The 24684-nt window shown below is 41.2% G+C and overlaps 1 protein-coding gene across 1 annotated transcript in view; it reads left to right on the top strand.

The window, feature by feature from the left end:
• The window catches only part of LOC310784455 (twitchin-like), a gene marked incomplete at both ends in the record, with an annotated part of 32561 nt that extends 13348 nt beyond the window's left edge, over positions 1–19213 (top strand). Inside the window, 6 exons of the mRNA XM_083645447.1 lie at positions 1105–1380; positions 2704–2991; positions 5602–5877; positions 11055–11342; positions 14035–14299; positions 19207–19213. Coding sequence (XP_083501573.1) covers positions 1105–1380; positions 2704–2991; positions 5602–5877; positions 11055–11342; positions 14035–14299; positions 19207–19213 — 1400 coding nt within the window. The remainder of the gene's footprint in view (positions 1–1104; positions 1381–2703; positions 2992–5601; positions 5878–11054; positions 11343–14034; positions 14300–19206) is intronic.
• Positions 19214–24684: the final 5471 nt, after the last annotated feature.

Below are 24684 nucleotides of genomic sequence, written 5' to 3'. Positions count from 1 at the left end.
CTGGTACACGTCATGTTTGTCAATGTAAAAGATAATCTACAAGTTGAGAAAGTCACACTTTGTGGTTGGAACTGATTATAGAAATCAAAATCATGATCATCTTATCAAGTTTTTATCCTATTAAAACCTATTGCATTGAAGAGTCCTAGAGATTTAGTTTTCTTTAAGTTTGTTTAAGTTTTAATTGCTTGAGACTGACTTGGGTTCTGTAGAGTTGGGACTTGACATTAAAGGGATACGTCAACTTTGTGGGAGTTTCGCCCATTTGCCATATCGCCCATACATAACCAAGATACACAATAGCTTTACCGTCACTCTCCATACAGTATACAGTGAGCTACAGTCGTTAGTTAGTATTGGAAGAAACAGTACAGCTGTTCAAAGTCACCAAAACCACACATTTCTAACAGCTCCAAAAAGCTCTATATACATGTTGTGACTCCGGTACTCACCACACGATTAAATAATAATCCATAGTTACGTGAAACATCATTTTCATAGTAAATTCCCACACCGAGTTACTTCCTTGTTTGCCTGTACACAGTGCTTCTGCTGTGCCTGGCGGCCATGTTTAGAAAGTAGTTCCGGCCATCTATTTACCTTTCCAAAAAAGATAGATTCTCTGCATTTTGGTTTAATATTTAATCTCGTGGTGAGTACCCGAGTCACATGTAGGCTACATAGAGCTTTTTGGCGCTGTTAGAAATGTGTGTTTTTGGTGACTTTGAACGGTTGTACTGTTTCCTCCAATACTAACTAAGTGGACAACTGTTACACACTGTAATTGTATGGAGAGTGATGGTAAAGGTATTGTGTATCTTGATTATATATGGGTGATATGGCAAATGGGCGAAACTCCCAAAAAGTTGGCATATCCCTTTAATGACAGGGACTTGACTTTGACTTGACTTTGTAATCTACATTTAGACTTGACTAGAGAGGCTTGAGCGTCAAGACTTGAGACTTTTACTTACATTTTGAATGCATGACTTTTACTTGTAACAGAGTATGTTTATACTGTGGTATTTCTACTTGTACTGTAGTTAAGTAAAATATCTGAGTACTTCTTCCACCACTGAGTAATTTTGACATGTTACTCTTCAGATACGCCCGGTCCTCCCACTGCCTTTGAGATCTCCAAAGTCACCAACAAGTCCTGCACCTTGTCCTGGAACCCTCCCGGAGATGACGGAGATTCTCCAATCATCAACTACATTGTGGAGCAACAGACGGACAAAGAGAAGTGGATAAAGCTGTCGTCCTCTGTGAAAGATATTACCTACAAGGCCGACAAGCTCAACCCTCTGAAGGAGTACGCCTTCAGGGTGAGCGCTCAGAACAAGATCGGCATCAGCGAACCTGCAGAGAAGTATGCCTTTGGTGAGTCATCGACCGTTATTTCATTAGGCCATACTGGTGGTAGAATGTAAATGTCCAAAAGTGTGAAAACTTAAATCTACAATTGTATGTGTGTGTGTGTGTGTGTGTGTGTGTGTGTGTGTGTGTGTGTGTGTGTGTGTGTGTGTGTGTGTGTGTGTGTGTGTGTGTGTGTGTGTGTGTGTGGGGCGGGTTGCTCTGTCTGCTCGTAGCCAAGAATGGCCATGCTTGCAATTATTATTTTTAATACCGCTATCTCGAGATCACAAGTTAATTATGTAGTTAACTTGAGATAACACAGCTAATCTATCTTGTTAACTTGAGATGCACCACTACCAAGATCCTTTGTTCCATCTGATAAATGTCATACTTTTTATTTCAATCTGTTTTCATCCGTTTTAGAAACATCTCTCAAATACAGTCATCACCGGTCCTTCCCTTTAAATCCATCCCTGAAAGCCTGAAAGTCGTAGAGAGTCGTGCTGGGGAAAACGGGCTGTAGTCGGGATTTATTATTATTATTAGGGGCTGGAACCCCTATTGTAATTGCTATGTATATTGTAACCCTATTGTAATTGCCATGTTTATTCTTCTAATTCCTCTTTTCCTCCCGTAGAACCGTGTATATCTCAGAAACCTTAAGGTCCACAGTAATCACATTTTGCACCTAGGCTAGAAAACTCACCCACTACTCAGAAACGGAAAAGTTACACCAATCTACCAAAGTTTGGCGATATTACCAACACCTCATTTCCTGTTTTTTAACCATCCATACCACTGGGCCAATCCCTGAAATTTGCCCCAATGACAGATATGACAGATGTTCAGGGCAATAGGCTTGAACCCCTGGTATTGCCGCTTGTGGCTATATTTAGGGGTTCAAGCCCCGAAGGGGCAAACCCCTATTATTTTTGCTCAGATTCATTATTTTTCTTTTTCTTCATCTACCGCCACGCAAATTCCCGTGAGTTGTCACATTGCAGAGAACTGAAATTTGGCCCAATGACAGATACTGGTTACAAGATGCTCCAGGAAAAAAAAAAAAAAGAATCCGCCGACGGCCGGTACTGCAGCGATATTTTGTTTTTAGGCCTTCGCAGGCCATTTTAGGGCATTGTGACATCATCACCATCACCCTTCCCCGTTTTTCTATTTCTATTATTTTTCCTTCCCGTTTTGATCTGTATGCTAGCTCTCACCGGCTACATAAAATAATGTGCCGGGCCGGATTTGGCCTGCGGACCTTGAGTTTGACACATGTGACATAGACACTTTTAATTGTGTAATTCTTCAGTATACTCTCTCTTCCTGTTTGAATTCTTACAGAGGCCCCAGAGATCGAGCTGGATGCCAAACTGCTGACCAAACTGATCATTGATCCAGGCAGCAAGATCGAGCTTCCTGCCAACGTCACAGGAAAGCCCCACCCCAGTGTGAAGTGGACCAAGAATAACTTGGACTTGGCGACCGACCCCCGCATCACCATCGTCAGCAAGCCGGGTCACTCGAAGCTGTCTCTCGCCGCCACCACCAGAGGAGACAGCGGGACCTATATTATCAAAGCAGTCAACACCTGCGGGAGCGATACCGCCAATGTCAACGTCACCATCCGCGGTACTGAATTCAGTCTCTTTTTTTCCTATTCCCCCCCCCCCCATTTTCTCCCAAATTGTACTTGGCCAATTTCCCCCCCTCCTGCCCCGTTCACTGGTCCACCCTCTGCCGATCTGGAGAGAGCTGAGACTAGCACCATGCTTCCTCCAACACATGCACAGTTGCGAGCCGCTTCTTTTCACTTGACAGGGGAAGCTTCACCGGCAGGATGTGTCCTGTACGTGGGAGGATCACGCTATTCCCAACAGTTGCCTTCCACCCCAACCAGGCACCCCGGCCGAACAGAGGAGGTGCTAGTGCAGCGACCAGGACACATATACGCAATCCGGGTTCCCACCCGCAGACACCAGCCCATCGTGCCTCTATAGAGACCCAAAGTGAATGTCACTTCCTACTTTTCTCCCTGTACCAGCGTGTGAAAAATATGAATGGTGGTTAACAGAGCGATACGCTACCTTTTTGATCCCGTTTGAATTGTGCCACGGGTGTACACGTCAGGGGCGGACTGGGACCATAATTCAGGCCGGGCATTAGATACCATGAGGCCAGGCCAACACATGCGAAAATGTGGGCTGTTTGAAGCAAGATTTGGTGAATATAATGCTAACATGATGTTACATGTTGCCTATTTGTTCACTAATAGAATTCAACATTGCCTAGATAACTGCAACTATAATATGAAGACATAAAAACAAAAACATGCCTCTGTACAAAAGCTTCACAGCAAACTTCATTTAAGAGTGCAGTGTCTTGTCTTGTCTCATCTGAGCTTAAATGCAAATACAAAAATAATAAAATCAAACTGCTTCATCTCCACTTTAAACTGTATTGTGCAGTCCTACTGATAATCCCATAAAGCACATTAATGTGAAAGCAATAAGCATATAGCCTACATGTTTCACTTCATGCTCTAAAATTGTAGCCTACCTGAAGGTTCCTGATTCTGATAAGTTCAACAGCACCTTCAGCTCTGCAGGAGCACCTGCTGCAGTGCTAGTGCTGCTTCTGCCTCCTTCTCCACTTTTGTGAAGAAAACCCCAAAAGCAATCCAACCCATACTTTCAGTTTAGCCACTACTGTTTACATTTGACCAATGGGATTTTTTTCATAGGCTAATATAAAAAAATAAAAAAATAAAAACATAAATAAATAAATACAAATTAGTGTTATTAATTTAATTTATCTCGAATATTCTAGAGGCAATAGACAATTGTCTACCACTGATATTGTAGTTTAGGCCAAGACACAACATAGGCTCCTTGCTTTCCACCTCTCTGCACTTCTTTTCTTCTCCATTTTGGCACCATTGAACAGCAAGCCTTGCCCACCCACGCTGGGGTCTCAGCAGCTTCTGACTGAAAAGTTAACTCATTCCTCCCTGCCTGGCTGCCTGCAGCCTGCCTGCCTACTATCTGCGCAACTAGGAACACTTATACATACTGGCCTGCTGTTCAGGGAGTGGCCTGGCCTGCCATTTCTTTTTTTTTGCAGGCCATGCCAGGCCAGGCCACCGGGCATCTGCCCGAAGCGCCCGATGGTGCAGTCCGTGCCTGGTACACATCATGTTTGTCAATGTAAAAGATAATCTACAAGTTGAGAAAGTCACACTTTGTGGTTGGAACTGATTATAGAAATCAAAATCATGATCATCTTATCAAGTTTTTATCCTATTAAAACCTATTACATTGAAGAGTCCTAGAGATTTAGTTTTCTTAAAGTTTGTTTAAGTTTTAATTGCTTGAGACTGGTTCTGTAGAGTTGGGACTTGACATTAAAGGGATACGTCAACTTTGTGGGAGTTTCGCCCATTTGCCATATCGCCCATACATAACCAAGATACACAATAGCTTTACCGTCACTCTCCATACAGTATACAGTGAGCTACAGTCGTTAGTTAGTATTGGAAGAAACAGTACAGCTGTTCAAAGTCACCAAAACCACACATTTCTAACAGCTCCAAAAAGCTCTATATACATGTTGTGACTCCGGTACTCACCACACGATGAAATAATAATCCATAGTTACGTGAAACATCATTTTCATAGTAAATTCCCACACTGAGTTACTACCTTGTTTGCCTGTACACAGCGCTTCTGCTGTGCCTGGCGGCCATGTTTAGAAAGTAGTTCCGGCCATCTATTTACCTTTCCAAAAAAGATAGATTCTCTGCATTTTGGTTTAATATTTAATCTCGTGGTGAGTGAGTACCCGAGTCACATGTAGGCTACATAGAGCTTTTTGGCCCTGTTAGAAATGTGTGTTTTTGGTGACTTTGAACGGTTGTACTGTTTCCTCCAATACTAACTAAGTGGACAACTGTTACTCACTGTATCTGTATGGAGAGTGATGGTAAAGGTATTGTGTATCTTGATTATATATGGATGATATGGCAAATGGGCGAAACTCCCAAAAAGTTGGCATATCCCTTTAATGACAGGGACTTGACTTTGACTTGACTTTGTTTTGAGACTTTTACTTACATTTTGAATGCATGACTTTTACTTGTAACAGAGTATGTTTATACTGTGGTATTTCTACTTTTACTGTAGTTAAGTAAAATATCTGAGTACTTCTTCCACCACTGAGTAATTTTGACATGTTACTCTTCAGATAAGCCCGGTCCTCCCACTGCCTTTGAGATCTCCAAAGTCACCAACAAGTCCTGCACCTTGTCCTGGAACCCTCCCGGAGATGACGGAGATTCTCCAATCATCAACTACATTGTGGAGCAACAGACGGACAAAGAGAAGTGGATAAAGCTGTCATCCTCTGTGAAAGATATTACCTACAAGGCCGACAAGCTCAACCCTCTGAAGGAGTACGCCTTCAGGGTGAGCGCTCAGAACAAGATCGGCATCAGCGAACCTGCAGAGAAGTATGCTTTTGGTGAGTCATCAACCGTTATTTCATTAGGCCATACTGGTGGTAGAATGTAAATGTCCAAAAGTGTGAAAACTTAAATCTACAATTGTATGTGTGTGTGTGTGTGTGTGTGTGTGTGTGTGTGTGTGTGTGTGTGTGTGTGTGTGTGTGTGTGTGTGTGTGTGGGGCGGGTTGCTCTGTCTGCTCGTAGCCAAGAATGGCCATGCTTGCAATTATTATTTTTAATACCGCTATCTCGAGATCACAAGTTAATTATGTAGTTAACTTGAGATAACACAGCTAATCTATCTTTTTTTTTTTTTTTTTTTTTTTTTTCTTTTTTACAATTTTATTTTCCTTTTTCATAAACATACAGTTATAAAACATTCAGTTATCACAGTTTTGATTAATTTGCATGTTCATTAGTTTCACTCTTAATCCCCCCCCCATCCCAACCCCTATACATAAACATACATACATCAAGTTAAAGTAGATTAAAGAATAATACACACACAAAATTATATTAGTTACATTTGTCTCAACTTCACGCTTTCCCTTTTTTTCTTTTTTCTTTTATTTCACCTCATCAGATATTCCTTAACTAAATAAACAAAACAAAAAAACACAAAAATATATGTTGCATAGTTTACGTATCAAGTAAAGATGTAGTCGGTCCCACACTTTCAATTAGCTAATACAGGTCCCACCGAGTCACTTTCCAAAAATTCCAAGAAACGTCCCCAAATTGCTTGAAAGACTTTAGGTTTTCCCTTGATAGCAAAAGTCAGTTTTTCCATAGCAAGACAATTAGATAGTTCCCTGAACCATTGATTGATCTCTGGTTTATCTGGATTTTTCCAAAATATTGCCACTGTGTGTTTAGCTTGGAGAAGACAGCATGTGATCATTTTCTTCATGTTCTTATCAATATTTAGCTCCTTCGGGATCAGACCTAGAATGCACAGTCGTGGACATATAGGTAGCTTCTCAGATACTATTTGTGACAGTATATCAAGTACTTCATTCCAAAATTCCATGATTCTTGGGCATTCCCATATACAGTGAAATAGTGTACCTTTCTCCACATTACACTTTACACATTGGTCTGGAATATTGGCATCAAAATGATTAAGTAGAGCCGGAGTAATATATGTTCGCATAATCCACTTGTACTGTAATAATCTGAACCTTGTATTGACCGTCTGAACCTGTGCATTATAACAAACGTCTTTCCATTCATCATCGTCTATCTCTATATTCAGATCATTACTCCAAGCCAATCTTTTACTTTCTGAGGACTCCTGAGACATCTCAACAAATGTGCTATATATCAGAGATACCTGCCCACGACCTTTAGAGTAATCTATCATCATCTTTTCCAAATCAGAAAGAGGTGGCAGTTCGACTGAGTTGTTCTGTGTCTTTGATATAAAGCTTCTAATCTGCAAATATTTAAAGAAATGTCTTGGCGGTAAATCAAATTTTTTACAAAGATCAGCAAAGGTCAAAGGTGTCTCTTCATCATCATACAAATCCTTAATTTTACGTATACCTTTGTTTGCCCATGATTTGAACCCCAAATCATATGTCCCCGGTGTAAAGCTTCTGTTTCCCCATAAGGGTGAGAATTGTGAGAGTTTTGCATCCGAGTCAAAATATTTATTTGCTTTAAACCATACCTCCACTGTGTTTCTTACAAAGGGATTTTGTGTTTTTTTCTTTAGATTCTTAAGAGTGTCAGAATACAGGTAGAGATTCAGAGGCAGAGGTGATGTTGTACTCCCTTCTATTTGCACCCAGGGTATAGAAGTTTGATTTGAAAACCAGAACATTGCTGCTCTTATTTGGGCTGCCAAGAAATACCAGTATAAATTGGGTAGTTTAAACCCACCTCTTTCATATGGCAAGTAAAGTAAAGTCAGGCGTACTCTAGGTCTTCTGTTGTTCCAGAGAAAGTTGGTGATAATTTTTTTCATTTTAGCAAAAAACAGGGGAGGGGGATTTAGGGGTAGGGATTGAAATAAATACAGGAATTTAGGAAGAACGTTCATTTTAATAATGTTAATACGGCCAATTAGTGACAAGGGGAGTGATGTCCATCTGTTGATGGATTCTGTTACTGAAGCTATTATTGGATCATAATTTGATGGGATCAAGTCTTCTATTCTGGGAGTGATCTTTATTCCTAAATATGTAAATCCTTGTACTGAGTTATGGAAACCTGTATTAATCGGTGGTGCGAGTCTTTCAGATTCCTTTAAAAAGAGAATATTGGATTTAGAGTTATTCACCTTGTACCCCGAAAATTCACCAAAGCTTTTAATCAGTTCTAGGAGAGACGGCAGGGACTGAGCCAGATTTTTCAAAAACAGCACTATGTCATCAGCATAAAGAGCCAGGCGATGTTCTATACCACCTATTGTGATCCCCCTGGGTTCTAATCGCAATGGCAAGAGTTTCAATTGCGAGCGTGAACAACAATGGCGAGAGAGGGCACCCCTGCCGAGTCGACCTAGATAGCCTGAAGGGGGCAGATATCATTCCATTAGTCATAACCTCTGCTGTTGGGTTCTCATATAGGATCCGAATCCATCGACAAAACTTTTTCCCAAATCCAAAGCGAGATAGTATTTCAAAGAGATACCGCCATTCCACCCTGTCAAAAGCTTTCTCAGCATCCAGGGATAGAATGGCCGCATCTGAAACATCTTTCCCTTCATGCAGAATGTTGATGACCCTTCTAATATTATGAAAGGCTTGTCTGCCTCTAACAAAGCCATGTTGGTCTATATTAATCAAAGGTGGGAGGTGTCTCTCCATCCTCAAAGCTAATGTCTTTGCTAATAATTTTGTGTCCGCATTAAGCAAAGATATCGGCCTATAACTACTACAGCTAGTGGGCGCTTTTCCTGGTTTTAAGATGACCGTTATTAGTGCACTCTGCAATGTTGGGGGGAGACCTTTTTCAAAAGCCTCATTCATCATCTCCAAGAACGGGGGTAGGAGTTTTGCCTTAAAGGTTTTATAGATGTCAATTGGGATCCCATCTGGGCCCGCTGCTTTCCCCCCCTTCATCGCACACATGGCTTCAGACAGCTCTGAGAGTTGTATTGGCTGATCAAGTTCATCTCTGTCTTCTTCAGGTAGCGAGGGAAATTGAAGCTTATCCAAGAATCGTTTTTGCAGATTGGGGTCAGAGGAGGGTTCTGAGCTATATAAATTTTCATAATAGTTTTGGAATGTATCATTTATTTCTTTAGGATCAGATGTCAGGGTGCCTGCTGTATTTACAATTTCACTTATTGCCCTTTCATTTTGTAAAGCTTTGATACGCCATGCCAATAACTTTCCGGCTTTTTCGCCCTGATCATAAAATGTTTGTTTAAGTCTAGTCAGATTAGCCAGGGCTTTATTAGAAGATAATTCGTTATAGTAGGCTCTTTTTATAGCCACTCTGTGCTGTAGGTCTGGGGTATCATTCAAGAATAGTTCCCTCTCAAGTTGTCCAATTTGTTCTTCCAATTCTAACATCTGGCGTTTAAATTTATTTGATTTGAAACTAGTATAACTAATAATTTGTCCACGTATATAAGCCTTGAAGGCCTCCCACCTGATAGATGGAGAGGTCTGTGTAGTATTCAAACTAAAATACATATCAATATGTCCCTCCAAATAGCTTACAAAGCTAGGGTCATGCAGCCATTTCACATCAAAACGCCATCTTGGTGGGCCTCTAAGTGTTTTCCCTGCAGAGTAGTCAATAGACAGTGGTGCATGATCAGAGATCACTATGCTATTATAGAAGCAGCTATTAACATTCGGCATTAGTCCCCTTGAAACTAAGAAAATATCAATGCGTGAATGTGTGCGATAAGTGGAGGAAAAGCAGGAATATTCCCTTTTGCCAGGGTTTAACACCCTCCAAACATCACATAGGTTTAGCTCCGACATGAATTGTGAGATCACTCTTCTTGTCTGTATATGGGAGGTGTCTCAACCCGAGGATCGATCTAATAGCGGATTGAGGGCACAGTTAAAGTCTCCTCCCAATATAATATTACCTCTTAGTGAAGATAGGGTTAAAAAAAGGTTATCGAAAAATTGTGGATCGTCATTATTGGGTCCATATATGTTAATCAGATTCATATGTTCGCCCAATAGAGTGCCTTGTAGTATTATAAATCGGCCTCCTGGGTCAGTGCTAATATCATTGATCTGGAGAGGGACAGTTTTATGAATAAGAATGGCCACTCCCCTTGCCTGTGATGAGTAGTTTGCTGTTATAACCTGTTAATCTATCTTGTTAACTTGAGATGCACCACTACCAAGATCCTTTGTTCCATCTGATAAATGTCATACGGGAAAACGGGCTGTAGTCGGGATTTATTATTATTATTAGGGGCTGGAACCCCTATTGTAATTGCTATGTATATTGTAACCCTATTGTAATTGCCATGTTTATTCTTCTAATTCCTCTTTTCCTCCCATAGAACCGTGTATATCTCAGAAACCTTAAGGTCCACAGTAATCACATTTTGCACATAGGCTAGAAAACTCACCCACTACTCAGAAACGGAAAAGTTACACCAATCTACCAAAGTTTGGCGATATTACCAACACCTCATTTCCTGTTTTTTAACCATCCATACCACTGGGCCAATCCCTGAAATTTGCCCCAATGACAGATATGACAGATGTTCAGGGCAATAGGCTTGAACCCCTGGTATTGCCGCTTGTGGCTATATTTAGGGGTTCAAGCCCCGAAGGGGCAAACCCCTATTATTTTTGCTCAGATTCATTATTTTTCTTTTTCTTCATCTACCGCCACGCAAATTCCCACGAGTTGTCACATTGCAGAGACCTGAATTTTGGCCCAATGACAGATACTCCATTATTTTTTGGTCCAGGAAAATAAATAAAAAGAATCCGCCCACGGCCGGTACTGCAGCGATATTTTGTTTTTAGGCCTTCGCAGGCCATTTTTGGGCATTGTGACATCATCACCATCACCCTTCCCCGTTTTTCTATTTCTATTATTTTTCCTTCCCGTTTTGGTCTGTATGCTAGCTCTCACCGGCTACATAAAATAATGTGCCGGGCCGGATTTGGCCTGCGGACCTTGAGTTTGACACATGTGACATAGACACTTTTAATTGTGTAATTCTTCAGTATACTCTCTCTTCCTGTTTGAATTCTTACAGAGGCCCCAGAGATCGAGCTGGATGCCAAACTGCTGACCGGACTGATCATTGATCCAGGCAGCAAGATCGAGCTTCCTGCCAACGTTGCAGGAAAGCCCCACCCCAGTGTGAAGTGGACCAAGAATAACTTGGACTTGGCGACCGACATCCGCATCACCATCGTCACCAAGCCGGGTCACTCGAAGCTGTCTCTCGCCGCCACCACCAGAGGAGACAGCGGGACCTATATTATCAAAGCAGTCAACACCTGCGGGAGCGATACCGCCAATGTCAACATCACCATCCGCGGTACTGAATTCAGTCTCTTCTTTTCCTACACCCCCCCCCCCCCCCCCCATTTTCTCCCAAATTGTACTTGGCCAATTTTCCCCCCTCCTGCCCCGTTCGCTGGTCCACCCTCTGCCGATCTGGAGAGAGCTGAGACTAGCACCATGCTTCCTCCAACACATGCACAGTTGCCAGCCGCTTCTTTTCACTTGACAGGGGAAGCTTCACCGGCAGGATATGTCCTGTACGTGGGAGGATCACGCTATTCCCAACAGTTGCCTTCCACCCCAACCAGGCGCCCCGGCCGAACAGAGGAGGTGCTAGTGCAGCGACCAGGACACATATACGCAATCCGGGTTCCCACCCGCAGACACCAGCCAATCGTGCCTCTATAGAGACCCAAAGTGAATGTCACTTCCTACTTTTCTCCCTGTACCAGCGTGTGAAAAATATGAATGGTGGTTAACAGAGCGATACGCTACCTTTTTGATCCCGTTTGAATTGTACCATGGGTGTACACGTCAGGGGCGGACTGGGACCATAATTCAGGCCGGGCATTAGATACCATGCAGGCCAGGCCAACACACGCGAAAATGTGGGCTGTTTGAAGCAAGATTTGGTGAATATAATGCTAACGTGACGTTACATGTTACCTATTTGTTCACTAATAGAATTCAACATTGCCTAGATAACTGCAACTCTAATATGAAGACGTAAAAACAAAAACATGCCTCTGTACAAAAGCTTCACAGCAAACTTCATTTAAGAGTGCAGTGTCCTGTCTTGTCTCATCTGAGCTTAAATGCAAATACAAAAATAATAAAATCAAACTGCTTCATCTCCACTTTAAACTGTATTGTGCAGTCCTACTGATAATCCCATAAAGCACATTAATGTGAAAGCAATAAGCATATAGCCTACATGTTTCACTTTATGCTCTAAAATTGTAGCCTACCTGAAGGTTCCTGATTCTGATAAGTTCAACACCACCTCCAGCTCTGCAGGAGCACCTGCTGCAGTAGTGCTGCTTCTGCCTCCTTCTCCACTTTTGTGAAGAAAACCCCAAAAGCAATCCAACCCATACTTTCAGTTTAGCCACTACTGTTTACATTTGACCAATGGGATTTTTTTCATATATAGGCTAATATAAAAAAATAAAAAAATAAAAAAATAAAAAAATAAAAACACAAATAAATAAATACAAATTAGTGTTATTAATTTAATTTATCTCGAATATTCTAGAGAGGATAGACAATTGTCTACCACTGATATTGTAGTTTAGGCCAAGACACAACATAGGCTCCTTGCTTTCCACCTCTCTGCACTTCTTTTCTTCTCCATTTTGGCACCATTGAACAGCAAGCCTTGCCCACCCACGCTGGGGTCTCAGCAGCTTCTGACTGAAAAGTTAACTCATTCCTCCCTGCCTGGCTGCCTGGCTGCCTGCAGCCTACTATCTGCGCAACTAGGAACACTTATACATACTGGCCTGCTGTTCAGGGAGTGGCCTGGCCTGCCATTTCTTTTTTTTTGCAGGCCATGCCAGGCCAGGCCAGGCCACCGGGCATCTGCCCGAAGCGCCCGATGGTGCAGTCCGTGCCAGGTACACGTCATGTTTGTCAATGTAAAAGATAATCTACAAGTTGAGAAAGTCACACTTTGTGGTTGGAACTGATTATAGAAATCAAAATCATGATCATCTTATCAAGTTTTTATTTATCCTATTAAAACCTATTACATTGAAGAGTCCTAGAGATTTAGTTTTCTTTAAGTTTGTTTAAGTTTTAATTGCTTGAGACTGACTTGGGTTCTGTAGAGTTGGGACTTGACATTAAAGGGATACGTCAACTTTGTGGGAGTTTCGCCCATTTGCCATATCGCCCATACATAACCAAGATACACAATAGCTTTACCGTCACTCTCCATACAGTATACAGTGAGCTACAGTCGTTAGTTAGTATTGGAAGAAACAGTACAGCTGTTCAAAGTCACCAAAACCACACATTTCTAACAGCTCCAAAAAGCTCTATATACATGTTGTGACTCCGGTACTCACCACACGATTAAATAATAATCCATAGTTACGTGAAACATCATTTTCATAGTAAATTCCCACACCGAGTTACTTCCTTGTTTGCCTGTACACAGCGCTTCTGCTGTGCCTGGCGGCCATGTTTAGAAAGTAGTTCCGGCCATCTATTTACCTTTCCAAAAAAGATAGATTCTCTGCATTTTGGTTTAATATTTAATCTCGTGGTGAGTACCCGAGTCACATGTAGGCTACATACTGTAGAGCTTTTTGGCGCTGTTAGAAATGTGTGTTTTTGGTGACTTTGAACGGTTGTACTGTTTCCTCCAATACTAACTAAGTGGACAACTGTTACACACTGTAACTGTATGGAGAGTGATGGTAAAGGTATTGTGTATCTTGATTATATATGGGTGATATGGCAAATGGGCGAAACTCCCAAAAAGTTGGCATATCCCTTTAATGACAGGGACTTGACTTTGACTTGACTTTGTAATCTACATTTAGACTTGACTAGAGAGGCTTGAGTGTCAAGACTTGAGACTTTTACTTACATTTTGAATGCATGACTTTTACTTGTAACAGAGTATGTTTATACTGTGGTATTTCTACTTTTACTGTAGTTAAGTAAAATATCTGAGTACTTCTTCCACCACTGAGTAATTTTGACATGTTACTCTTCAGATACGCCCGGTCCTCCCACTGCCTTTGAGATCTCCAAAGTCACCAACAAGTCCTGCACCTTGTCCTGGAACCCTCCCGGAGATGACGGAGATTCTCCCATCATCAACTACATTGTGGAGCAACAGACGGACAAAGAGAAGTGGATAAAGCTGTCATCCTCTGTGAAAGATACTACCTACAAGGCCGACAAGCTCAACCCTCTGAAGGAGTACGCCTTCAGGGTGAGCGCTCAGAACAAGATCGGCATCAGCGAACCTGCAGAGAAGTATGCCTTTGGGGGCCCTAAGCAGGATATAGATTAGGGGCCCCCTCCCAGGGGTGGGGGTTTGGGGGCATCCGCGCTGCAAGTACTTTTAAGTAGGGGGTAGTGTAAAGGCCTAAACATGGTCGTCCGTCAGAGCCTCGCCCCGCCCTCCCCGTAGGACGGCGGGTGGAGCGCCGTCCTACGGGGAGGGGGCGCCGTCGGCTGACGGGGGCTGCTCCAAAATGTGACTCAGCGCCGACGATACGTGCGTGACGTCAGCTGCACGAGAGTTGTGATTGGCCGTTGCCTTGGCTCATCGTCGTAAAGTCGCCTTTCAAAGCATGACGTTAGATTATAACGAACTCAAGATTCAAGATTCAAGATTTTTATTGTCACTCCATGGTACAAGTATCACGTGTGAAATTCTTGTGCTGTGGACTAAGAAATAGGATAGGGGGAACTGGTTGTGGGGCTTAGCCTTCCCAAATGTTGAGGGTCGTTTTTTAGAATTTAATACATAGAATTGGGAACGTTACATTCAATTTCATTCAGACTGCCTGGCACACAATCTCCGCCATTTTCACACGGAGCTTCCGCGGGGGGAGGGAGGGTGGGGGGAGGGGGGGCGTAGTGGCGTCCGAGCATGTGGGGCTCACTGGCGCCGCCAGACGGCGAGACGGCTCCAGTTCGAGGCGGACGGACGACCATGTTTAGGCCTTAAGGAGGGGACTCTCGGTGCTGCCCGCCTGGGCAGTGCCGAAGAAAATTTTACGTTTTTTGGACTTTTAGCCATATTTAGAGGAATATTTAAAACATTTTTTTTTTTTTATAATTGTTTTTATTGAGTGAGGGTCAGGACAGGTTACATGAAAACCAAAACATGGTTTACCTTATATTTTTGAATATACCATCAAAAATGATCTGCATCCAAGGCATAATAAATTTCCTCCCACAACATTTTTTTTTTTAACCCACTTACCACCCCCCTCCCCACCCACCCACACTGCACACACACGCACACGCACATTCACTCCTAAAAAAACAACAACAAAAAACAACAAAAAACAACAACAAACAAAAAATATATATAAAAAATAAAAAACAGGACAAAATAACGGTAATAAAGTAAAAAAAAAATATATATATATATATATATATATATATATATATATATATATATATATATATATATATATACATATACATCGTTTGATAAATGCTGGTTTGATTTTCTTTTCTTTTTTCTTTTTGCTGCCTCACTCAGTCTACAGAGCATCGTAGATTAACTTCCATATCGTGTGAAATTGTTTCTCTTTGTTGCTGTCATCCGACATTGTCTTCTCTATGCTTAAGTAATATTTCATTAATGTTTTCCATTTTTGAATTGAAGGTGCGTCTTTACTTTTCCAATTTTGCAGTATTAATTTCTTATACACCAGTGACACAAAAAGGATTTGCCACCTAGCTGGATATCTTATGTCATCAACGTCTTGAAAGATGCAGATCGTTGGAGAAAAATTTACTTTGTGTTTATACACTTTTGTCATCCACTTTTCGATATCATCCCAGACCTTTCTAACTTTGTCGCAGTACCAAAAGGCATGTATGAGAGAGTCACTATGAATACTGCATTTTAAACATTTATCTGAGGATCTGGTGTCAAATGTATGAATTTTGTCTCTACTATAATATATTCTTGTCATTAGTTTGTATTGTATTAAGCGTAAATTTTCATTTGTGGTAAATACATATGTATGTTGCAAACATTCCTTCCATTTTTGTTTTGCATCTATTCCAAGATCTTTGCTCCAGTTTTTATATATATTTTGAAGTAGTTCATTATTATCCTCCGCCTTAAGAAGTATTTTATACGCCGCACCCAATAATCGCCTCTTTTCATCTGTTTTTTTTTTTTTTTTTTAGAATTTCCCCCATCTCAGTCGAAATTCTATTTCCAAGGTCAAAGTTTGTTATTATCCAATTTTTTTATTGAAGGTATTTAAAAATTTCTTTGTCGTTCAGTTTATATTTATTCTTTAATTCCGGAAATGAAAGTAACGAGTTCTGGTCTATGATATCTGATATTTTCTGAATCCCGCTATTTATCCATGTTTCCCAATATAATTGCGTGTTCTGAATGGTTATTGATGGGTTTTTCCAGATTTCTATATGTATGGGGTTTCCTATTTCTTGACCTAGTATTTTTTTCATTTTTTCCAGGCATTTAATGTACTATTAATTATAAAATTTGTAGATTTAATTTTTTTTTTGGAGAAAAGAGCTAAAAGAAAACTGCTGGGCTTTAACTGTTGATTTTATCCATGGTTCTTCACTTGTATTATTTATTATATGATCGAAATAAAACATTTGAGCTGCATTATGGTAAAACTCCAGATTCGGTAGGTTCAAACCACCATCCTCTCGAGGATAATACAGTAACTTTTTCTTTAATCTGTTCGCTTTATTTGACCAGATAAAAGAAGAAAAAAGAGAGTTCACCTCCTTAAAAAATAACTGCGGTGGTGTAATTGTAATAGTCTGGAATATGTATAAGAATTTTGGCAACCACATCATCTTGAGAAGGTAAATTCTACCTATTAAATTAATTTTTAATTCAGACCACCTTTCTATATCTTGTTTAAGTCCTTTTATGAGTGGAAGAAAGTTATCCTTATATAACTGTGTTTTATCTGCACTTATGTAGCAACCCAAATACTTAATGTTCTTTTTTTGTATTTTAAACTGTTTTAAATTTTCCAAATTAGTTGTACCTTTTTCTATTATCATTAATTCTGTTTTCCCTTCATTCATTTTATAACCGGATAATTTGGAGAATTCTGTAATGATTTCAATTACCTGTGGGATTGAGGTGTTTGTGTTACTTAAATAAAGCAGTAAATCGTCAGCAAATAAACTAAGTTTGTATTCATTTTTACCAATTGTAATGCCACTTATTTTTTCCGATTGTCTAATTTTTTGGGCTAACGGTTCAATTGCTAACGCAAATAGAGATGGGGATAAAGGACATCCTTGAGCTGTACCTCTACTTAAGGGGAAAGGGTCAGAGAGAATGCCATTTGTGTATACTTGTGCTATTGGTGATTTATAAAATGTTTTGATCATATTAATAAATTCAACTGGAAAATCATAAACTTCTAGGAATATTTAAAACAAACAAACAATGATGATGATGCTCGTTTGTAGCCCTATCAGTGTCAAGCAAGCGTGTAGAACCCAGCAGCCATAGGGGTTGCCAGGTCAGTTAAACCAGGGGTTCCCAACCTTTTTTGTGCCAAGGACCGGTAGATACATGCAGGACCGGTTGTCAATTGTAATGGTTTTAGTTACATATATATTTACTCACCAGGTGGCGACAAAAGGTAAATAACAGCCTTTTGTGTTGTACTGTATGTAGCCTACAGTATTTATGTTTTTGTTTAAACTACAAACATAAATAAACGTCAACCTATGTTTTACCTACCACACACAGCCTATAATATTATAGCCTATGTTTTGTTTTTTGTTTTTTTGTTTTTAGGGGGCCCCTGGCAAATCCCGGGGCTCTAGGCAGCCGCTTAGTTCGCATATAGGGCGGGCCGGCCCTGGGTGAGTCATCGACCGTTATTTCATTAGGCCATACTGGTGGTAGAATGTAAATGTCCAAAAGTGTGAAAACTTAAATCTACAATTGTATGTGTGTGTGTGTGTGTGTGTGTGTGTGTGTGTGGGGCGGGTTGCTCTGTCTGCTCGTAGCCAAGAATGACCATGCTTGCAATTATTATTTTTAATACCGCTATCTCGAGATCACAAGTTAATTATGTAGTTAACTTGAGATAACACAGCTAATCTATCTTGTTAACTTGAGATGCACCACTACCAAGATCCTTTGTTCCATCTGATAAATGTCATACTTTTTATTTCAATCTGTTTTCATCCGTTTTAGAAACATCTCTCAAATACAGTCAGCCGGTCTTTCCCTTTAAATCCATCCCTGAAAGCCTGAAAGTCGTAGAGAGTCGTGCTGGGGAAAAGGGGCTGTAGTCGGGATTTATTATTATTATTAGGGGCTGGAACCCCTATTGTAATTGCCATGTTTATTCTTCTAATTCCTCTTTTCCTCCCGTAGAACCGTGTATATCTCAGAAACCTTAAGGTCCACAGTAACCTTTGCACGGCTAGAAAACTCACCCACTACTCAGAAACGGAAAAGTTACACCAATCTAACAAAGTTTGGCGATATTACCAACACCTCATTTCCTGTTTTTTAACCATCCATACCACTGGGCCAATCCCTGAAATTTGCCCCAATGACAGATATGACAGATGTTCAGGGCAATAGGCTTGAACCCCTGGTATTGCCGCTTGTGGCTATATCTAGGGGTTCAAGCCCCGAAGGGGCGAACCCCTATTATTTTTGCTCAGATTCATTATTTTTCTTTTTCTTCATCTGCCGGCATGCAAATTCCCGCGAGTTGTCACATGTGACATAATAATGAGAGTCTAATGTCCCCTTTGTCATCTAGGCCAGGCTTGAAAATAATTAGAGTGATGGTCTTTGAGCTGGACCTGGTTTTATGTCGTCTAGATGCTCGAAATCCACTGAAAAGTGCAATTAGATCATTTTCACAAATCAGAAATATGTTTCACAAATCAGCCACTGTGCCATAATGAGAGTCTAATGTCCCCTTTGTCATCTAGGCCAGGTTTGAAAAGAATTAGAGTGATGGTCTTTGAGCTGGACCTGGTTTTATGCGGTCTAGATGGGCAAAAGATGTGAAATCAACTCTTTTTCCAGCTGTTTACACCAATAGGAGAAGCTTTTTGAGGTCAATAAGAATTGCATACAACATTAAAAATGAACAAAATGCAGGAGTCATTCTATAATGTATTCTCATTACATATCCCCCCTATATACCTATGTTTTCCAGTTCATGAACTAGCTTGAAAATGGTTAAACGACGCCATCTAGAGGTGTTATTCCACTTTTTAAGGTGGACTGGAAAATTCCAATCGGGAGCTGCGAATCGGATGCCAACTTCAGCGTCGTACTTTTCTCCCTGTACCAGCGTGTGAAAAATATGAATGGTGGTTAAGAGCGATACGCTACCTTTTTGATCCCGTTTGAATTGTGCCATGGGTACACGTCAGGGGCGGACTGGGACAATAATTCAGGCCGGGCATTAGATACCTTGCAGGCCAGGCCAACACACGCGGAAATTTGGGCTGTTTGAAGCAAGATTTGGTGAATATAATGCTAACGTGATGTGACCTATTTGTTCACTAATAGAATTCAACATTGCCTAGATAACTGCAACTATAATATGAAGACGTAAAAACAAAAACATGCCTCTGTACAAAAGTTTCACAGCAAACTTAATTTAAGGAAGAGTGCAGTGTCCTGTCTTCTCTCGTCTGAGGTTAAATGCAAATACAAAAATAATAAAATCAAACTGCTTCATCTCCACTTTAAGGCCGAAACGCCCATTCTGGCTTATTCTGGCACTGCACCACGCCTCTTCGGTGTAAAGCGCATTTCGGGGCCTAAAAACATGATGTTATCTTCCCGAGTCAGGCACAAAGCGCGTTTTCTTGCGTTTAATGCCAGTTTAGCGCCTAAGGCCAGTGGGAAGATAGGGCCCATAATCTCAAAGATTTTCATCTAAATAAAAATAAAAAAAATAAGTCACTCACAATGTTGATTGAGGCTATGGTCCATTCATGGAAGCCTTTGCAGTATATAGTGACATTATGTGACATTAGTAATGTCACATAATGCAACACTGTTTGGATGTCACCTCCAATTACCACTCATCGCCATAGGTGTCACCCAAGATAACAAAGCTGAAATCTTAGAGATTATGGGCTCTATCTTCCGACAGGCGCTATCCCCTAATAGCGATTTGCGCACTGTTTGCACGTGCCGTAAGGCACGGAAGATAGCATTCCGCCTTGCGCCGTCTGCCAGGTGTTCTGCCGAGTTTTGCTTCCCCGCCGATTAGCAAAAAAAAGCATCCCCACCTCACGGGAGCTACTTGTAATGATTTATACAGAAATGTAACGGTTTAAAAGTGATATAATTGTCTGGTAGACGTGACCTCCCTGATTTCTAAGTTAAAACAGCCCCGAAATATGTTGGGGATGCAATTCTCGGCGGGCATGCGGAAACGTTCACGGCACCTGTCGCAAGCGCAAATTAGAGGCGTGCCAATTCTGCCAAAAATCATCTGCGCCCCAAAATGCCTGCGCAAACGGGATTTGGGCGGTCTTTATTTTTTTCTAATATTTTCTTACCGATTTTTTATCCCATTTTTATCCCCCATTAGTGCTAATTTAATTTATTTATCCTGGTTGCTATTCCACCCTCTGCCGATCTGGGGAGAGCCGAAACTGGCTCCATGCTTCCTCCGAGACATGGGCAGTTAGCCAGCCGCTTCTTTTCACCTGACAGAGGAAGCTTCACCGGTAGGACATAGCACGTGGCACAACCCTAATCCTAAACCTAACCTCTCCCACCCCCCACGCCTAAACCTAACCTCCCCCCAGACCCTAATGGGGGAGCAGTTGACTAATGGGGGAGCAGTTGCCATAAGCATCAAAGATGACTTCCATGGGTTTACATTGAGTTTAGTCGGAAAGCCCAAGTCATTTCATGGATCGCTCAAGGGTACCATGTTAGTAACAAGCGACGCACAAGGGATGGGACAAAGCGTCAATATGCTACGTGCTCGGAATGAGAACGTGTTGCGTGGGAGGTTCACGCTATTCCAACCAGTTCCCCTCCCTCTGAACAGGCGCCCTTAACGACCAGAGGAGGAACCACATTAGCAACCAGGATATTGCATGTTTTGGTGAAGGGGGTTCCTATATGAAGGAAACCCCCAGGAGGCACGGGAAGAACATGCAAACTCCACACAGAAAGGCCCTTTTTGACGACCCCACCCGACCCCACCTGGGCGGTTTTAACTACCAGAATTATTCACAGGCGTGGCCAGGCAAGGCTGGGCATTACGTCAATCAAAACCAATCAGATTCCCGTCTCGCAATGGTTTGTTTGCGCGAGGCATGCAATATGCTGTAATTCTCTCCATGCGTAATAGAGTGTACTCCCTCGTGCGAGGACAGAGGGAGCTTATTGACAGATCGTCTGTGGTGCCAATGACCCTTCGGGTTATGAAGGTAAATAGCCTATGTCCTGTCCAACACGTTTTCTCAATTAATTTCCCTCTTTGCGATGTGATAAAAGTTTCTCAGTGAGTTATAGTTGATTGCCACACTGAATTATCTGCTAATACCCAATTTAAGCAGCATAATTTGATGTCTTGGCATGGCAAGGCTGTGCTTAATGACATATCCAAAAGGAATTCCACTTTCCACTCCGCAAATACCTCTCTGCGCTGGGAGCGCAGCCGTAATCTCCGTGCAGAGCGCCCAGCGCAGAGGTATTTGCACGTAAGAGGTCCTTTTCAAAGCTCTTAGAGCAAACTAATTGCGCACTGCTGACGATAGGGTAACGCCATCTATCCCACATTTTAGCGCTGAAACGCCTGCTTTGGCATGGGGCAGCCAATGCCCAGTACAATTATCACAGGCATGCGCTTGTGTCCGTCCCCAATTTGCATTGCGCACGGCGTTAAACGAGCGCAAACGCTAAATTAGCGCTTTTGGGAAGATAGAGGGCTATCACTTTAAACTCAGAACTAAAAAAATAAATAAATAAAAAGTGACCATAAACATCTTCAGTAGTATTAAATTGGGTCTGGTGTAATTTCTTTTATTTTTTAGTTTTTTTCAGGCGATCCTTTATGAGTTCCAGGCGACCCCACTTAGGGTCGCGACTCTAAGGTTGAGAACCACTGAGATACAGTATTGTTATCATTGCTGATCCTACAGCTCCAAGATGATCCTGGATGATGAGCCGAGTTCTGAGCACCAACTCTGACTCCAAAGGATTGGTCTGGTCTGTGTGCCTCCAAATTAAGTCCAGTGTCTTGGGAGAGACCTGGGGAGAGACCTGTAAGAAAAAAAATAACTGTCAAACTATTCATCATTCATCTAGTTTGACAGTTATTGAGAGTTGATTTGAGTTAATGAGTTATTAATTTGAGTTAGTGTGGACCAGTGATGTCACTGGTCCACACTTTAACACTCAATAACTGTCAAATTAAATGACAGACTTCAAAACAGTTTACAGTTTTCTGATATACTACTGATGTTCTAATGATACAAAGCTGGTTGAAAATGGGCGGAGTGTTCCTTTAATGGCCTAGGCCCAAAATACATAGCTGAATTGCTCCCACGCTACGAACCGTCTAGAACTCTTAGGTCAACAGGGTCCAGCTTATTAACTGTCCCTAGGATCAAATCAAATCACGGGAAGGCTGCATTTACCCACTATGCTTCTGCTAGCTGGAACAAATTGCCCGAAGACCTCAGATCTGCCCCAACCTTGCTTACTTTTAAAAATAGACTAAAGACTTTTATGTTTGCCGTCGCTTTTAACTGCTGACAGCTGCTATGCAAACCCAATGAGTCCTCTATAAGTTTTGGCTCTTTCTGCAACTGCTGCGCCTGTTGCTTATTGCACTTTTTATACTCTTTTTTTTAAAGTTTTGTTGTGATGCTTTTAAATGTCCATTTTATTTCTTCTTTTCTTTTATTTTCCTGTCAACCATTTTATGTGAAGCACTTTGAATTGCCTCTGTGTATGAAATGTGCTATACAAATAAACTTGACTTGACTTGACTTGACTTATTTCCCTATGTAAGAGAAGATTCATTCCCTGGTGCCTCAGTGGCCTTTGATTTTCAGTATGTTTTATTTTTATTTATTTTTATTGTTTAATTGAAGGCAAATCACCACTACATCAATGTTGCTGCCAATCTTTGACATAGCCTATCCCAGGCGATGATAATCAACCCCTCCCCCCAACCAAAACCCCATCCAACTGTGTAATGGGGTCTTAGCTTGATTAATTTAAGCCTCAAAAGGTAGGAGACATCGGTTTCAAATATTGCCATTTCCCAGTTTCCACTGTTTGCTGAGGCTGAGGCTGAGCGTCGTCATATCATGGAGTCATACGCCAGAATGAATTTGTTGTATCATTAAAGCTTGTTAAACTTTCTACTAGTCTCTCATTATTGAAATATACTCTAAACCAGGGATTCCCAAACTTAAGAATGCTGCGGCCCACTTTGAAATCTGAAAATCTTCTGGGGCTCACCAAATCCTTTCATCACAACTCTGATCAACACACGAGACTAAGATGATGTATTTCCCTATATGTTTTTATATTATATATTTATTTGATTTTATTAACAGAGCATGTGAACTTTGGCATAAGGGAAATGAATAATCCATCCACATACAAAAACATTTCGGCAAAATACCGAAAAGCAGTGTAAGGCTGTGCGTGTGTGCGGACCCAAATGTAGAGACAGAGACAAAAAGCAGGTTCAACGTCTTTACTTGACTTGACCAAAAGTAAAATAACAACAAAGGATAGAAAATGAATGCTGCAGATTAGAGCTGACTAAAGGGGGCTGAGGAGCCAAATAAACTCAACTCAACACAAGAATGAATGTCCATGAGAGCAGAGCAGAATAGTCCGACAGGGAAGAGTCACTTAGGAGCAGACAGTCCAACAGGTGTTGTGTAAGCTAATGTAATCACCTATACGTTAAGGCTGTAGAGCCCGTAGCCAATGAGATGGCATGTTGTTGAATATACGGAAGTGACATACAGTGACATGCATAACCTGTAGGGGAGAGTGGGGTGAGTTGTGCCAGTGGGGAAGTTGTGCCACCCCTTGTATCTAGAAAACCATGGAAGAAATTGGTCATGTGACCACACATTTTTGAAGAGGCATCCATTTTACTCACTCTGCAAAGAAGGGAGGCAGATGGCACAAGAGCTAAGCACATTTAAGTTCAAAAAACTGTTTTTTGCCTCTCAAAGTAAAATTTTTATGATCAAGGTTTATTTATTGTTGTGTCTGAACAATTATAGACAAGCTTGAAAACATTTCACACATGTGTTAGTGTTTTAGTAAGCTACAATATGAGGCTATACTGTTAGCATGATGTTAGCTCCAAACCAGCTATATGATACAAGTTTGTTAAAATGGTGGGGATGGGGTGATTTGTGCCAAAAGGCCTGGGTTAAGTTGTGCCAGTGCAGTTGCAGTTGATTTAGTGAAATTTTATTTCATTTTGTTCTTAAATGTTTAAATAGACCTTGTTGAAGAATATTGCAGTATTGGCAAGTGTAGCCTGGCTCTGTGATAGTTGATTTTGTTCATTTTGAACATCATTTTTATTTCTGAAAATGTTAAATATGTAGGTCAACTGCTGCTACCGTTTAGCCTTGTTTAACCCTGTTATAGTACACTGGACTTTAGTGTTATCTTT

This window comes from Poromitra crassiceps (assembly GCF_964638095.1).
Source record: "Poromitra crassiceps genome assembly, chromosome: 10".
Lineage (NCBI taxonomy): Eukaryota > Metazoa > Chordata > Actinopteri > Beryciformes > Melamphaidae > Poromitra > Poromitra crassiceps.
The sequence above is the reverse complement of the archived record's forward strand: the minus strand, read 5'-3'. Positions and strand labels throughout refer to the sequence as shown.